This window comes from Melitaea cinxia, chromosome Z, assembly GCF_905220565.1.
Source record: "Melitaea cinxia chromosome Z, ilMelCinx1.1, whole genome shotgun sequence".
Taxonomy (NCBI): Eukaryota; Metazoa; Arthropoda; class Insecta; order Lepidoptera; family Nymphalidae; genus Melitaea; species Melitaea cinxia.
Window position 1 is genome coordinate 11,624,150 of NC_059424.1, and position 17,464 is coordinate 11,641,613.

The following is a 17,464-nucleotide window of genomic DNA, read 5'->3' on the forward strand; positions in this document are numbered from 1 at the left end:
TTTCAAGCAATTATTAATGAAAGTTATGATTAAAAAAAATTACAAACATTTCATAATGAAAAATTCGTTCCGTTATAGACTGCCAGTATACTGTCGCAGTACCCTAGGGAAATATATGACGTCATAAATCGTCACCATATTCTACTGTGAGCACTGGCGTTTTCGACTTCTTACCTTAGTACTCGCAGTACTTTGATCACGTGATCAATCAAAATCACTCGAGTGCCAACTGCCAAATGTCTTTTAAACAATACCTCCAATTTAATCACTAAATTATAAAGTTCTGTAATTAGTTTAGATTAATTAATAAAACATCGGAAGAATTGCAAAAATTAATCATACCTTTTAGACTGTGCTAAAAATGTTCAATACGAGCTGAAATTTACGCAGGAAATTTTTGATTGTACAAAAGAAACACGTGAATTTGCCATTGTATATATTGATTTAAAAAAATTCAAAATTTTACCCAACATTTGTACATTAACTTATACACAAAGTTAATATAAGTTGAGCAATGAAAAACATACTTTTTAAGGAAAAACTACTTAATTTTATTATATTATAAGTTCAATTTACAATTACTATATTTTTTTTTACCATTTTAGTCTTTATTAAACATTATGCATATTTACAATTCACAACTTAAGTACTAAATATTTACAGATAGTTTTGGTATAAATTATGTCCGCGTGGAATTGTACCAAGAATGCTGGCAGCATTTCCCCGTTGAATAGCTATGCCGATTCTCTGGGCAAAAAATGCACCAGCCCTCTTGTCACCAGTAGAGGCAATAAGGCGAGGAGTTATCTCATTAAAAAATTTTTTAGCAATGCTACTCCAAGGTCCAAGTTTTTCGACTGCAAACGGCACAAAGATGTAATCTGTAACTAGTTACAAATATTTGTACCGTTTAGTCGTTTCAACTTTTCCGCTGCGGCTCCCGCTTTTAAGGCTGTTTCCCTGACATGAGACGGAGCAAGTGTGTCAACGTAGGTTGCGTCCCACAAAGGCGCCCGTCCCCTTTCCCAGGAAACAACGTCAATCCATCAGGTCTCTCGCCATCATTGCGACTATTTCCAGTAGGCTCGATAAGAGCAGGAACGTCGATGGTCGCAAGAGCTCTTTTTCTAGTATCATTTAGGGAACCGTGACGGGAAAACCTACCTGAACTTTTGTTACTGGAAAGGCCTTGTAGTCTGAAAGAATCAACCCCTTTTGTGCACGGACATCTGTATTCAAAGCACAGTGGAGCTCCCAACCGGAGACCGAGAGCAATTCTAAAACTTTCATTGTCTAAAAGTGTCACAAGATTTTTTGACGGCATAACATGTAACCAGTGACCTGACTCTCTATTTGACACAGCTAAAAGCCTGGCACGGTTTTTGTCACTTTTGAAATTTAAATGCTGCGTCAAAAAATGCGGCTGCGGCACAAAAAGGCACATAAAGAAATTTAACAACAATGTGTATGATTTTAAGAAGGAAAATGAGTCTGTAAATACTCATGGTGAGGCAATTGAAGATGAAAGTGGAAAATAATGTTACTTTGAGTTTGATTTTGTTTTTTATTATATTGTGATCAATAAAATATAACAATGTATGTGAGTCCTGATTACTAAAAAAAAATATTTTAATTATACGAGGAAAGTATGTATGTAATCTGCCTTTTTTTACTTTACCTACTGGGCTACTGTTTTCTCCTGTTTTTTATTGGTGAGCTGCTGTTTTTTTAGCTTCTTGGGGTTGGCAACACAGGTCTTGTGTCTTGATCAGTATTAAGTCATGACAGCAAGTTATTTTACTCTTTCTTTGATATAAGTGTATAATCTATGGTCTTGATTGGATCGCATTTCGCATATCTCGAGTAGCTTTAAACAGAATAGTTCAATACGCCAGCGTGGATAACGTCAAATTAAAAGGCTAAATGACGTTACTTTAACAAAATATTCACTCGTAGTGGAATATTTAATTTGTCTAAAAATGGGTTTCTTCCAAGTGAAGTTAAAAATTAATTTCGTCAAAACGTTATTCTTCATTACGCTTTCTTTTACTTTTGTCGCAACAGGTAAGCAATACAACGATATTATAACAACACATTCTTTGTACCATCATTGATATTTATGTGAGATGGGTGTTTTCGATGACGTAAATAACAAAACAACAAATTATATATATATATATATATATATATAATTTTTTTTTGTCAACATCTTATGAAATACATAATAACTGCACTTCTGCAAATTTTATGTTTATTTTTATATGTTCTATAAATGTTATAAAATGTGCAGTTCACATGTACTTTCAAGGTATAAAAATATAAACTTAAATGGAATTGTGTATGAATCATTGGTAATTAACCAATGAGATTAAGTTCTTTACATTGTTAACAAAAGTGTCACAAATAACTTAGTATACTTACTCTAGGTTTTTAAAATCAATATTTTATGTGTGTTTAAACATTTTTTTTTAAACTACATATTTAGAAATAAATTATTTTGTAACCTATTTTCATACAAAGTAATCAGTTTCAAAATAGTAAATACTAGAAGTAGCACAAGTCTTATCTAAACTCTGGCATTTAGATTTAAGATGAATGAGTTGTAAATGTTATCTTGTCATCATTTTTAAGCTAGTATTTCAAAAGCTTATTCAATGTAAAATGAAATATTCAATTTTTTTTGAATCTTTTTACTAAGTTGTCTTGACCAATTTCTGTCCCTGACGATTTTAATTTAAAGATAAAAGTACTCAATGAAACTAATAATGTCACCATCACGATGAAAATTACAATACAACCTGTAGTATTCCACTGCTAGGCGTAGTCCACTTTCACTCTTTGTGGAGAGAGGGTCGGAGCTTAAACTGGTTTCTCTACTCCACGGTGGGTTGGTAGATATATTCTCTACTATGAGTAATGATTTCTATCAAGTGTCTGTGATAACAATTGGGCCTGACAGCTTAACATACTCTCAAAGGCATTGTGGGACGACCCACAAGAACAGACAATCCAAATTGGAAAGAAATATTCCCACAAATACAAATAACCATTCCAAGAGGGAATCAATCCTGGAATCGCCAGTGTCGAGCATGCACACGGAGCATGTAGACAAGATGGTTCAAGCGATCAGGTCAATTAGACAAATCTAGCTATGTATAATTTATTAAAAACTAGCGACCCGCCCCGGCTTCGCACATGTGCAATGCTGATACTAAATACACTACAGAATGTCTTTATTTATAGTACAAAGCTAGCTTATAGCATGGTTATTAACATAATAACAACATTAAAATATGCATTGTTAGATTACATGTTGTTACAGAATGTGTTGAAGAAATAAAGGTCCACTTCTCGTTCCCCGTATGTGATAGCATGATAATTATAGTATCATATTATGTAGCCTATATGTTGACCCAACTTCTTAATAATATTCGTGCCAAATTTAAAGTAAATCCATGCAGTACTTTTTAAGTTTATCCCGGACATATATACAGACAAACAGACAAAAATTCTAAAAACTATATTTTTGGCTTCGGTATCGATAGTAGATCACACCCCAAGTATTCTTTAAAAAAAATATTTAATGAACAATTTTGACTTTCCTACCATTTTATTATATGTATAGATGATTTATCAACTAAGAAATAATCAGGACTAAACATATTTTTCATAAAGGACCCTTCTTAGGGTTTTTCTCCAGTCACGTGAAAACTTATAATCTTAAGCCATTCTAAGTAGAGTATTAGTACTCTATATATATCAAAACTGAATCGATATAAAAATGAGAATAAATAATACTTATATGAAATTTTCTTTGTTCTTTTCCTCATAATATATTTTATTAGGTTGTTAACTTATGAAGCCTACTTTGTAGTTTAAGATCATAAAAGTCTACCTTTACTTTTGTCATATATACTGTTATGATGGTGCTTTACATATAAAGACACTACAATAGACTTTGATTAGCCTGTTGGCAACATTTGTAGTGCTTTCTGTTCCGCGGGTTGCGGGTTCAATTCCTGCATGAGTCTGGGTGTAATATGTGTATTTATATATTTATACTTGGTGCCCGGACAGGCTTCATTGTTTGACTTCAAAGGTTAATAAATTATTATTTATATAGACTTTTTTAATTTAATTTTTTTTTGTAGTATTAGTGGTATAAACCTTCCGTGACCCTTAAGGAATATAAAAAATAAATTACCCGAATAAGTCGAGCCATTCTCGAGTTATGTGCTTAGCAACATTCATTTTTATTTATATATGTTGCAGTCAAAACTCTTAACCAGTCAAAAGCACTATTGACTAGCAAAATCAGTCAGAAGTACTTTTGACCGTTTGCTTTAGTCAATAATACTTTTGACTAAAATAACAGTTAAAAGTACTTTTGCCCCATGGAGCTGGTTAAAAGTACTTTTGACTAAATGATTCCGTCAAAAGTGGTTTTGATTGGTTGTATCAGTCAAAACTCTTAAAAAGTTAAGGTGGTCGATAAAAATAACGACAAACGCACATATAAACTTTTATATTACTCATTATTAGTGGAGAACGTGCTGATATTAGAACAAAAATGAGTGACTACGAAAAGAAAGAAGGCTTTTTGCAAAGAATTTTTAGCGATGGAAGATACGAAAGATAGTCATTTCAATGTGATGACAAAAGAAAAATTCGAAAAGTTTGCAATGGATGTGGAAGACGCGAAATTTAATGAAAAGGAAACACCATTACAGTACAGTAGGCTACAACGCTTTAATACATTGAAGTTTGTGGTATAAAAAAATTTGTTACAAACACAGAACCTGTCAAATATTTTTGCCAGCTGAGGAAATCTACGACATTATTGATGCTGCTCATATTTTTATAGGGCATGGTGGTCGCGATAGACTTAAGAATGAAACGGCAAAAAAGTACGCTAATGTTACAAAAGAAATGATTAATATATATTTATCAATGTGCAAAGTATGCCAAAGGAAGAAAAGCAAGAAAAGGATGGGTCAGGTTTAGAATCCGATCCTGCACACTGAAATGAACAGTCGCCGCCAAGTCGATCTGATTGACATGCAGTCGCAAGAAGATCGCGGGCATAAATTTATTATAGTTTATCAGGATCATTTGACTTCATTTATTCACATCTAACGAGTTAATTGTGCTTTTGACTGGCGCTTTTTTGCAGTTAAAACTACTTTTGACGGAGAGCGTCAGTCAAAAGTATTTTTAACCGCGAATTTGCAGTCAAAAGTACTAATAACCAATAATTTTCAGTCAAAACCACTTTTGACCAACTTATCCAGTCAAAAGTACTTTTGACTGATTTCGCTAGTCAATAGTACTTTTGACTGGTTAAGAGTTCTGACTGCAACATATATATAGATATGTATAGATTTTTTCTGTGTTTATCAAATTAAAAAAAACGTATTAGGTATAACAGTCAGATGTTACCTGTAATAAAAGCATTAAGTTGCTTTATATGGGAACAGACGACCGTGTTTGTATGTTATAAGATATTTATTTATTTATTTACAATTAGGACCTGATTAACCTGTTGCTGATAAAATTTGTGTTGTGCATGTGTTACTGCACATACTTATGTGTAACTTTATAAATAGGCTTTATTAAAGGATGTGTTTCCACGACAACAACTTTGGGTTGTAAATAGAAGTACCTGACAGATAATGTGAATTTAGGTGGTAAAAAAAATAAAATAAAGCATAAATATAATTTTCTCCATTGGGTGCAATTATACATAAAAAATAATAATATGAATAATGAATACAAATAAGAATACAAAAAAACATTGTATTAACAAGAGACAGTAGTAGTTATGGTTATGTACATTATAACTTTGAATGGTATGTTGAATGACATGGCACAGAATAAACAACTTTAGAAATAAAGCACAGTTTATACAAAGCAAGTTAACAACATTCAAATATTCCTATTTCATGTGATACTAAAATGAAACTCGAAAGCTACAGTTGCATATTGTTTTCTAATGTTTAGGCGAATTTCACTCATTATAATGAAACAACTTTTCCGGATTTTATCGCGGTTTATTAAGTTTTTTAGAAGCCCGACGTTTCGGATACTTACCGCAACCGTGGTCACGGAAAAATACAGTTGTGGGTATGTTCCAATATGCACTGCGAGCACTGCACAGTGCTATCATTGTAGAAAGATTCATTCCGTTATGGACTGACAGTATACTGTCGCAGTACCTTAGGGAAATATATGACGCCATAAATCATCGCCATATTCTACTGTGAGCACTGGCATTTTCGACGTAAGGTACTCGCAGTACTTTGATCACGTGATCAGTCAAAACCACTCGAGTGGCAACTGCCAAAGGTAAAGCTTTAGATTAGGAAAAACCGAATTTCGGGACCGTGGGGGAAAGGGGAGTGGGGAACGCTATCCCTGGTACCACTGTCACACTTCGAAACCCCATGGTTATAGAGATATCCATGGTTAAAGTTTTGAGGTTAGAAGAAGAATTTCGCAGCTTTCACACGTTATTTTCACATTTCACACGCGTTTTTTTTCACATTTCACACGCTATTTTCACATTTCACACGTTATTTTCACGTTTCATAAGTTATTTTCAAAATAAAAACGATCTCGACTCCAAGATCAACATACGATACAACTTACGTTACTCATGCCCCGTTCCGTAGTTTTCACATGTTTTTTTCACATTTTGCACATGATTTTAACATTTCACACGTTAAATTAACGTTTTCACACGGTTTTTTAACAAAACAAACGATACAACTAATGTTTAACAACTGAGAAATAGATGTTTTAATAATTTCGCTCCAAAACAATGTAAGCATAAATTCAGTGTTTTTGTTTAAATAACTGTAAAGGCAAAGGTCTAAGACCATACAGCCTTGTTTCATATTATTTTTATTTTATTTTTTTTACTTAAATATATTTTCTTTTTATTTATTGACTGTTATATACGAAAAATACTCAATATTTGAGTTCATTTTATATGACAATAAATAAATAAATAAAAATATAATGAAGTGAAAAACATGACATGAATAAAAAAAATTACCATAATCTATCTGACTTCAGAAAGGGGCCGTTTATAAGCATAATTCCATTACAAAAAAAAAAACAACCTATCTAATTTAAAAATTACGCCGTTTATGGGCATAGTTTGTTACAAAAAAAAAAAAAAATAACCCTAACCTATCTAATTTAAAAATTACTCCGTTTATAGACAGTTTTGTTACGAAAAAAATAAAATAAACCTAACCTATCTTATTTAAAAATTACACCGTTTATAGACATAGTTTTGTTACTAAAAAAAATAAACCTAACCTATCTAATTTAAAAATTACACCGTTTAGACATAGTTTTGTTACTAAAAAAAATAACCCTAACCTATCTAATTTAAAAATTACACCGTTTATACAGATAGTTTTGTTACAAAAACAAACCCTAACCTATCTAATTTAAAAATTACACCGTTTATAGACATAGTTTTGGTACAAAAAAAAACCTAACCTATCTAATTTAAAAATTACACCGTTTATCGACATAGTTTGGTTACAAAAAAAAATCCTAACTGAAATGTTTAATATCAAGTGCGAAATGTGAATATAACATGTGAAAGCTACGGAACTAAGCATGGTTACCGCAAGTTGTATCGTTTGTTCATTTTGGAGTCGAGATCGTTTTTACGTACTCCTGTTCGAAAATAACTTATAAAGTTGCGAAACGGCGCATGGATTGCACTGCTCGCAGCGCCGGAGCTAAAGTGAAGTCAGACGCGAAGCTCAAAGGTATTATAATAGCTTCAAATTCTTCCTCTAATCTCAAAACTTTAACCATGGATATCTCCATAACCATGGGGTTTCGAAGTGTGGCAGTGTTACCTTGTATAGCTTCCCCTACAGTTTAATCACAAAATTGTAAGAATTGCAAAAATTAACCATATCAGACTGTGTCAAAAATGTTCAATACGATATGAAAGTTACGCAGGAAATTTTTGTTCGTCCAAAAACAGGTAAATTTGCCATGTAATATATAATATAATTTAATGCCATATTAATTTTAAAAAACTCCTAAATTTTACCCTACATAACCTCTGTACGTTAACTTATACACAAAGTTAATATAAGTTGAGTAATTAAAAACATTCTTTTTAATGAAAAACTACTTACTTTTATTAAATTATATACTCAATTTACAAGTAATATTAATTCAAATATTTTTAATTTGATAGTACTCCAAAAACAGTTTTTTTAATGAACTAGAAAACTGTTTAATACACTTATTTGAAATTTGAATGCTGCATCAAAAAATGCGGCTGACAGTACACGGGATTGCGTTCCGTTTTTCGGCTATAAAGGAACAGCTTCACAGTATACTAAATTGACGTCACACTGTACAGTGGTCGCAGTGCATATTGGAACATACTCTGTATTATTTATTATATAACTTTTGCAAGGAAAGCTAAATAAGGCGTAACTGTAAAAAAATCAATAAAATACTAAAAAATTCTGGTAAGATTACTTCAAATTTCACTTTTTCCACAACCGTTCTAATATTACAAAAAATATAGATATTCAAATTAACCAAGCTAAAATGGCTTCATAATTATTATTTTTTTTTCAAAAGAATTTATCGATTTTATAATTATAAACCAAGTATAAGTTTTAAACAATACCTTGTGTAAGATTAATAAAATGTTAGTTATATGATCAGTTTGGTTAAAACTCTCGTCATTTTACTGTCTCTTCCTGTCATTTCAATTAATACTAATCTTTGTGCTCTAAAACACTATTTAAACAATGCTCATTGTTTCAACGGTCAATAACCATTGCAGTAAAATAGCTTATTAACACGAGTATCGTCTAATTAAATTCTCCTCTCTTACACTATTATATAATTACTACTTGCTTTAATTAAATTTATCTACAGTTATGTTATAAAATAGTCACAAATTTCAATAAATTGGTTGGGAATTTTCAAGATTAAAGCATAGAGTATATAGTAGTTTAGATTAGAATTATTGCTAATTGCTAACTATATATGTTTAATTCAATAATATTATTTTTACTCCCTCCACTATTTTAATCGATAGAAACTATCTTACCATATAAAGATACCATATAATCAATACATATACTCAAAGGCGTCGAACTACCGACAACCATGAAGGCACTGCGGACATTGATAACCATATCAATCAGGTTAGGACTGCCTAATCACTAGCTCCGAACAAACATGCCCACTCTCCTCACCAAAAGCGCGACAGTTTCGCAAAGGGCACTGGTGAGGACCGGCGCTCGAAAAGCGACGACGCAGGGTGAAGTTGTTCAACAGAGCAAAGAATACTCGTTTAGAACATCATTGGGATGCTTATAAGCAAGCCCAATATCACTACAAAAAGCGCATCAGAATGAGGAGTGCTGGAGGCGCTTCTGTACTATCATTGAAACGAACAACCAGGCAAACAGAGTTAAGAATATACTGTGCAACGAACCGGTGCATAACCTGGGGGTGCTTGAAAAAACCGGATGGAACCTATACCAAAACTGATCTGGAAACTTTAGAACTGTTAATAACCACACACTTCCCAGGGTGCCAAATCAAGGGAAATATGGCATGGAAAGAAGAACCAGAGAAGACACCTGAAATGGAGGACTAGATCACTTCCAAAAAAATTGTCACGCATGACAAAATAATTTGGACCATCAACAGTTTCCTACCATACAAATCAGTGGGAGTGGATAAGGTTTTTCCAGGCCTGCTAAGATGGAGCGATAGGAAACTAATTGACCAACTTGTCTCCATATATAGGAGTTGTTTAGCTTATTGCTACACTCCTAAAGCGTGGAGGGAAGTCAAAGTAGTCTTCATACCCAAACCTGGCAAATAAGGCTACTCGTAAACAAAATCATTCAGACCTATTAGCCTTACCTCCTTTCTACTGAAAGTTCTGGAAAGACTAATAGACCGAAAACTGAGGAGCACAACTTTAGTTGAATAACCTCTGAATCCCAATCAGCACGCCTACTTAACGGGCAAATCAGCAGACTCTGCTTTACATAAGGTTATATCCTACATAGAGGGCAATCTCCACCACAAAACATCAACCCTAGACGCCTTTATCGATATCGAAAGGGCCATTGACAAAACTAAGTTTACCAGCATAAGCCGGGCCCTGTCTAAACTTGGAGTCAATAACACAATTGCCGAGTGGATTGACAGTATGCTAAAGAACAGGACCATCCAATTCACTGTGAATGAAACAACAAAGGCGTAGTAGCGAGAGGATGTCTGCAGGGAGGGGTTTTATCCCCACTTCTGTGGAACATAGTGATCGATGAACTGATCACCTTGCTCAGCGTGCGCAGATTTCTCACAGTGGGCTATGCAGACGACTTAACTATACTCATCAGTAGACCTTCTGAGAGAACAGTTTGCGACCAAATGAGGGCCGCATTAAAAGTCGTCGCACAGTAGTGTACGGACCACGAACTAACAGTGAACCCCGCAAAGACGGAACATGTGATGTTCACAAGCAACCGGAATGTAGGGAACCTTAAACTGCTTAAAATATTTGGTACCAGTCTTGCCCTTACCAAGGAGGTTAAATATCTCAGAGTAATCCTAGATAGAAAACTTCTTTGGAACAAGCGCTTAGACTCAAAAATCAACGAAGCCAGCATAATCCTCTGCCAATGCAAACGGCTCCTCGGCAAAAGCTGGGGCATATCACCTAAAATTACTTTATGGCCTTACAAAACCATCGTCAGGCCTATAATCACCTACAGTGCGGTAATCTGGTGGCAGAGAACAGAACTTACCACCGTTAAACATAAGCTTCAGCGGTTTCAGAGAATAGCATGCTCTGCAATCACTGGCTGCATGCGCACCGCCCCCACGGCAGCTCTGGAGGCTATGCTTGACCTGGCACCGCTTAATCTGTTCATACACCAGGAAGCGGCTATGTCAGCTATTAGGCTGAAACACTTGGGCCTGTGGTGTAACCAGGAGGGTCCACACAATAAACTCTGGAGCAGCCTATAGTGAGCTATGAACCACTAGTTGCTGCTCCATGTGATAGGACTCCCAAACAACATATTTGAGGCTGAGAGACCAGTCATAGGGCATACGGGAAGTCCGCATTTATACGGATGGCTCCAAAATGGGGTCTGTCACCGGTGCCGGAGTGTACTCACAAGACTTTAATATCAAATTATCACTAACGCTGGGCCAACACAGCTTCATCTTCCAATGCGAGTGTGTTGCGATAATCCACGCATCCATCACCGTCTTGTCAAAAGCCATTAAGCATTGTAGCATACGTATTCTGTCGGACAGCATGGCTGTACTTAAAGGACTAGGGAGTAATTCGATCAACTCTAGTCTTATATACGAATGTCGCTGTCTGTATATTTAAGATATATAAAAAAAAAAAATTGGGACCTTTATCAACGCAAATAGCGTCGTAACGTCTGCGCGTTTGTGCACGCTAATCTCAGAAACGGCTTATCCGGTTTAGATGTGGTTTTACTAATATATTGCGGCAAGCTTAGCTTAACATTTATTTTTGTTTTTTTTTTCATGTCAATCGGTTCATAAATAAAAAAGTTATGCCAAAATCACGTTGAACATGTGAAGTCACTAGTCCACGCGGACTAAGTCGCGAGCACAGCTAGTATTATATAAAAATATTATCGAACTAAAAGATTAAAAAAATTTATAAACTGAAAAAATAACAATCAGCAAATTCTTGGAAAGATTATAAAATAGTTAAATGTACCTGTAACATTTAATTCTTTTTTTTTTTGTGGTCGAGTATAACAAGGATGGCTTAATTATCTACAATTGAAACTGTTAATTGGAAATGTTGTGTCTATTGACGTGAAACTCTTAAAGCTTTAACTTTAAAACTGGCTTTCTTGAATAATTATTATCGAACGACTTCAAAAAGGAGGAGGTTGTCAATTCGGCAGTACTTTTTATGTGTATTAACCTCATAACTTTTTACTGGGGGAACAGATTTTGATGATTGTTTTCTTGATCGAAAGCTGATGCTTGTCATGTGGTCTCATTTTAATTTGTTCGAGAACTGACGTGTACTTATTGAATTATCTCTAATAATGCATGTTTAACTGATTATTCTAACTACGTTGTATTATTTGTCTATGTAAATTGAAGTCGGTTTTTTTTTATTTGCGAGAAAACTTATCTTAACATATTTATTTATAATGAACGATGTCATTCGCAAAAAAAATATTTATGTTCCGTATATAAAAGATAAAAGAGTTGGCAAAATTTATATGTATTTATTGCAGTTACTTTTAGGCATAACAGTAAATATTTTTCTTAAACCAGCTGACCTGGCAACAAACGTTGTGTTTTTTTTGCGTGATTATGTATATGTATATTTTTTATATTTTCTTTTATACCAACTTCCCAATAATAATGAAAACAAAACAAGAAATAGTCATTTGTATGCAGTCATTTCGTTGATTCATTTTTATTATATTAATTAGTTCCACCCATTACAGAAGGTCCAGAGTATGTTGTCGGTGACAGTTTGCTGTCTGAGAAGAAACCGGAGTTTATAGCGTTCGATCACAACCGACAACGCCGAGATGTCGAAGTCAATAATACATCTATTACTACATCTACAGAATCGAATGCTTCCACTGTTGCCTCCACTCCTACTAAGAACCTCAGCAACGTCACTGCTAGTACAGTCAAAATACTAAACGAGACTGAAAGTAAGTAGATTCTGTAATGTGTAAACATCGTATAATATTATATCAGTTTTATAAACAATAATATTGTAAAAATGTGGAACGTAAATTTAAGACTTTTCATTCTATTTTCTATTCATTATCTATATATATATATATATCCAATACTAATCGGAATTAACGCCATGTCGCATTTAATTCTTTCCATTGCAGATATTAATTAATTAATAGAGTATACCCCTGACACATAATAATAACAAAATAAGACGTAAGAATTTCTAAATATTCATTCTACATTTAACAGTAAACAAAGGATTTTTTTTGTTATAAAGTATAAGTATATACGATAAAGAACGCATACATTTTATTTAGACACAGCGTAATTTACTACTGGATTAATTTAAATAATGATGACGAACACGTTTAGAGTACTTTTTGCGAGTTGGAATAATTTTGAACACTTTTATCCTTTTAGCAACAACGCCAACAGTGTATTCGTTATGCACGGCAGTTTGTAATTCTTAAAAGTTAAGCACGTTAGAAAGTTATCGATAGAGTTAACATAGTTAAAAAATATTGGGTATATGATTTGCTTCTATAAATAATAATAAATTATATATCACTCACCCTACATTACTATATTAATAAAACTTTAAAATATTGACATAAACTATATGACTAATTTTTACTCGTTCATTCAAATTGAAATATTATAACAATATAACGTTGACCATATTAAAAACCGTTAGAATGTTTACGTGCAAACTGCTATAGTGTGACCCTGACTTTGTGGAGTTGAATGGTCGCTTTAACGCAAGTATGATTAGTACATACATTTTCAGATAAAACAAGGTAAATTCTAAAAATATTAATAAAATATCTGTGTTTCATATTTATTGTCGATTTATACTTATTCATCATTTTTAATGTTATCTTCGCTATCGTGTTCAATTTATTACGGTTACAAGGTTTAGTGAAACATCTTTACAAATAACTTGTTAAACGATCAAGCCTTCACATCAACTACGTAATAATGTCTTGAATAAAGCCGACAATAATTATTCTTACTCAATTTACAAGTCAATTAAAATTAATAAAGATAAAAATAAAAATAGCTACAAACAAAGGGAACTACTTCTGTGTGTATTTTTAATTTTGTAAGTGCGTCACCTATGAATTTCTGTAGATTTACATTATTTGTTCTACACATTGTATTTGCAAATAAATTTATTTTTCTTATTATTGAATAAGATAGATAAAAATATTAATATTTTAATATTGTGACAAATATAAAGCTATTATTATTTATTATATTTAAAAGTTTCGTAAGAACATGTGTGTAAGTAAAATATATTCAGTTGACTTAAAAAACTTGTACGTAAAATAACGTAGACATAAATGTAATTATTACATTATTTACCTAAAAACTTGTAAACCTGATTACGTAACCTTCTGTAAACCTTTCTTATTTACAATGAAATTACATTGACACAAAATTCGACCTGTTTTGTTTTCTTCTTTTAATCTCTCTTATCTTAAGACTAAAATTAATGAAAATGACATCAGCTTAAAAAAAATATTACACGCTTTATTTCTTTGCATAAGTTAGTTTAGTTACCGTTTAATTTAATGTAATTGTTATATTGCGTAACATTGTCAAAACAAAACGTAACGGGTAGTAATTATTGTTAATCTACCAAGAATGAACCCTTAGATTCAATATCAATTCTTCATATTAATTTGTTGTGTTAATCGAATCTAGTTCGCGTAGGTACTCGAGTGTGCTATCAGTTATTGTTAGATATACAAAATGTGCACTTGAGGGGAGTAATTATCAATTATGTACCTACACAGAAATATTTGCATGTATCCAAGCTTCGAGTTACGAACGTATGAATAGTTTATGGTATGCGTACGTGATCACGAGACAATGACAGAGTGGCGGTTTCGAGTCGCTCTAGAAATATCTATGGTGCGTACGACTTGTTTTTCTTTCCTGCAGCAAGCAACATAACCCGTTGAGACTTGTTAGATAGTTAATGACTAATTACGCTGACCGTCCCTATCATACAATGAACCTCGAAAAAACGTCATAGGTCGCCATTTCTCGATGTTTATATACAAATATTTTAAGTAAATATAAGTTACATTGATTAATATCTGTAAGAATTTCAAGAGAATAACTAAAATAACTGCAGTCGATTCCAGTAAATATCGGCTTAAACGTATTATAAATACATAGTGAGTAGAAGAATAAGATGATATTCGTGTCAACTGTGTTAATAAAATAAGACTTATTCAAATATAGTACATGGGCTCGCGGTACTAGTCTAATGTCGCGTCGATAATAATTATACAGTACAAACTACACATTATGTTGTTTGAAAGTGAATCGACCGGTGCACGCTGATGCTATCTTAATATATATAAATCTCGTGTCACAATGTTTGTCCTCAATGGACTCCTAAACCACTTAACCGATTATAATAAAATTCGCACACTATGTGCAGTTTGATCCAACTTGAAAGATAGGCTATATTTCATTTTGATATATGTAATTATTATATTTAAGAAAAAATTAGGCGGAACGAAGTTCGCCAGGTCAGCTAGTTGATTATAAATAATTCTGACAAATGAATACACTGCGATTTTAAGTGCATGAATTAATAAAATGCAATTTGTTTTTGTTCGCTTGAAGAATATTAAAATAAGTTACATTTTTATAACATTATGTATCGCGTCTTAAATTTTTTAAATTCATTTTAAATATTGCAAATACATAGTTGTTTTGATAACAACATTAACAGGTTTTGTGTCTTTTTCGTACTCGATATAGATGTACGTACATAAATATGTATGTATGCAAATATGAACAGTGCTTTTGTCTTTTATTTTCGCTCACTTGACTAGAAGAGAAGGTTCTTTATACAGCTGTACTTGTTTTAAATTGACACATACAGTGATAATAGATATATAAACATGTAGTAAATTATGACCTTGATATGACTGTCTATATATAATAAATTTCCACAAACCTGCGACAATTTTTACTGTCTACAATATTTATAATATTGATATGTGATACTTGTATAATAATCTTGCTCTTACTACCATTATAAATGGGAAACTTTTGAAAGGACGTTAAAGGACGTAAAAAATAATAATTTAAAGAAACCTTAAACCCGCCTGCGTGAAGAACAACTAATAAAGAATCAATTGAGAAGGGTGGAACAAGATAAAAAATCAACAATTACACAAAGCCAGCGAAATAAATCGAAACAATATCAAATATTATGTACTGTACACTTAAAAATATCAATACGTTAGTCCTTCGAAATTTTATGTTATATCGCATATAATATACAGTCGGAGACATACACAAAGATAGAAAAATTTAACTTATCCTTCAATTTCATGCATCCGATTGTATATTATGTACGATGGTTTCGCACAGTCGCCAAATTTTATTTTTTTAACGTCACCTATCTAAGAACACTTGGGATGCTAAGACAAATCTAACGATACCTCAATTATGTAAATTCAAATCCGTCTGCGGTTCTGGAGACATGAGGTAATAAAGAATATTACATATACACATACATATAACATAAAATTATAACCCTTCCTTTACAGTCGGGTAATTAAATAGGTTACAATTTGCCATAGCACGAAGGCCTTATGAAAACCGATATGAAAATGAATATAAACTTATAAAAGACTAACTAAGGTAGAGCACAGCAGGAAATATCCTGCTCAAAATCTAGAGCAGCCCGACTGGCGAAGTACCTCAACCTTATAGAAGATTCCTATGGTGAATAAGGTGACCAGAGCTCCTGGGGGATTGGAGGTAGGGTTAGCAGAGCGTTTGCGATGCTTCTGGCGTTGTTGCAGGCGTCTATAAGCTACGGTAATCGCTTATCATCAGGTGAGCCGTACGCTTGTTTGCTGATCTTGTTCTATATGAAAAAGAAGTATTTGAAGCGATCAATCATAGTCCAGCTTGTTGTGATTGCGTTTCTTTTATACTAAAATTTAAAAAAGGATTCCTTTAGGTCGTTTTGTGGAGTAACACTCCACGGACCGAATACTCGACAGTATTAGAAAGTTTTGCTATAATTGTGTCCACATGATACTTGGCTCGTGTGTCTGAACTACTAATTCTTCACAATTATTTAAAAATGTGTGTTGCTCTTCGTTAGCTATGCGAAAATAACTCAAGATGCTTTTTTATAAACACTTAGTTTTACATCTCTCCCTCGCTAGCTGTTGCGATTGCTAAAAAATGGTTCTTTTTGCAAAAATTTTGCCGTTGCGAATTCCTAAAATTATCAAACGCATTTTTGAATTGTATTATATTTGTAATTAAATTAATTTGTACTCTGAATGAATTCACAAGGGCTGCTTGATTTATTATATGTTATGGTTAGTGGTTGTTTTGGTTCTAATATTTTATTATATACTATCTATCGCATTAGTAAATAAACCTGTAATGGTAGTATATTTATGGCCATAAATAAATTATATAATTAAATAATTTACATATTTTTAGTTATTGTTATATTCTTTACGACAACGACAATCGACAGGGTACAAGAGTTGACTAGAGTTTCTTAATATGATGTTTATTCTATATTCTATAGTATAGGATATTGTTTTTAATTGTTAAATTTGCGAAAATCAGTATAATTATAATTATTGCTTTGCGAATATTGTGCTGCCATTAAAAATTATAATATGAC

At 32.8% G+C, this 17,464-nt stretch overlaps 1 protein-coding gene across 1 annotated transcript in view; it reads left to right on the forward strand.

Annotated features, from left to right (window-relative positions):
- Positions 1-1,790: 1,790 nt before the first annotated feature.
- Positions 1,791-17,464, forward strand: part of LOC123668635 (plexin domain-containing protein 2) — a 37,882-nt gene continuing 22,208 nt past the window's right edge. The window contains exons 1-2 of the mRNA XM_045602351.1: positions 1,791-2,064; positions 12,534-12,749. Coding sequence (XP_045458307.1) covers positions 1,980-2,064; positions 12,534-12,749 — 301 coding nt within the window. The 5' untranslated portion in view covers positions 1,791-1,979. The remainder of the gene's footprint in view (positions 2,065-12,533; positions 12,750-17,464) is intronic.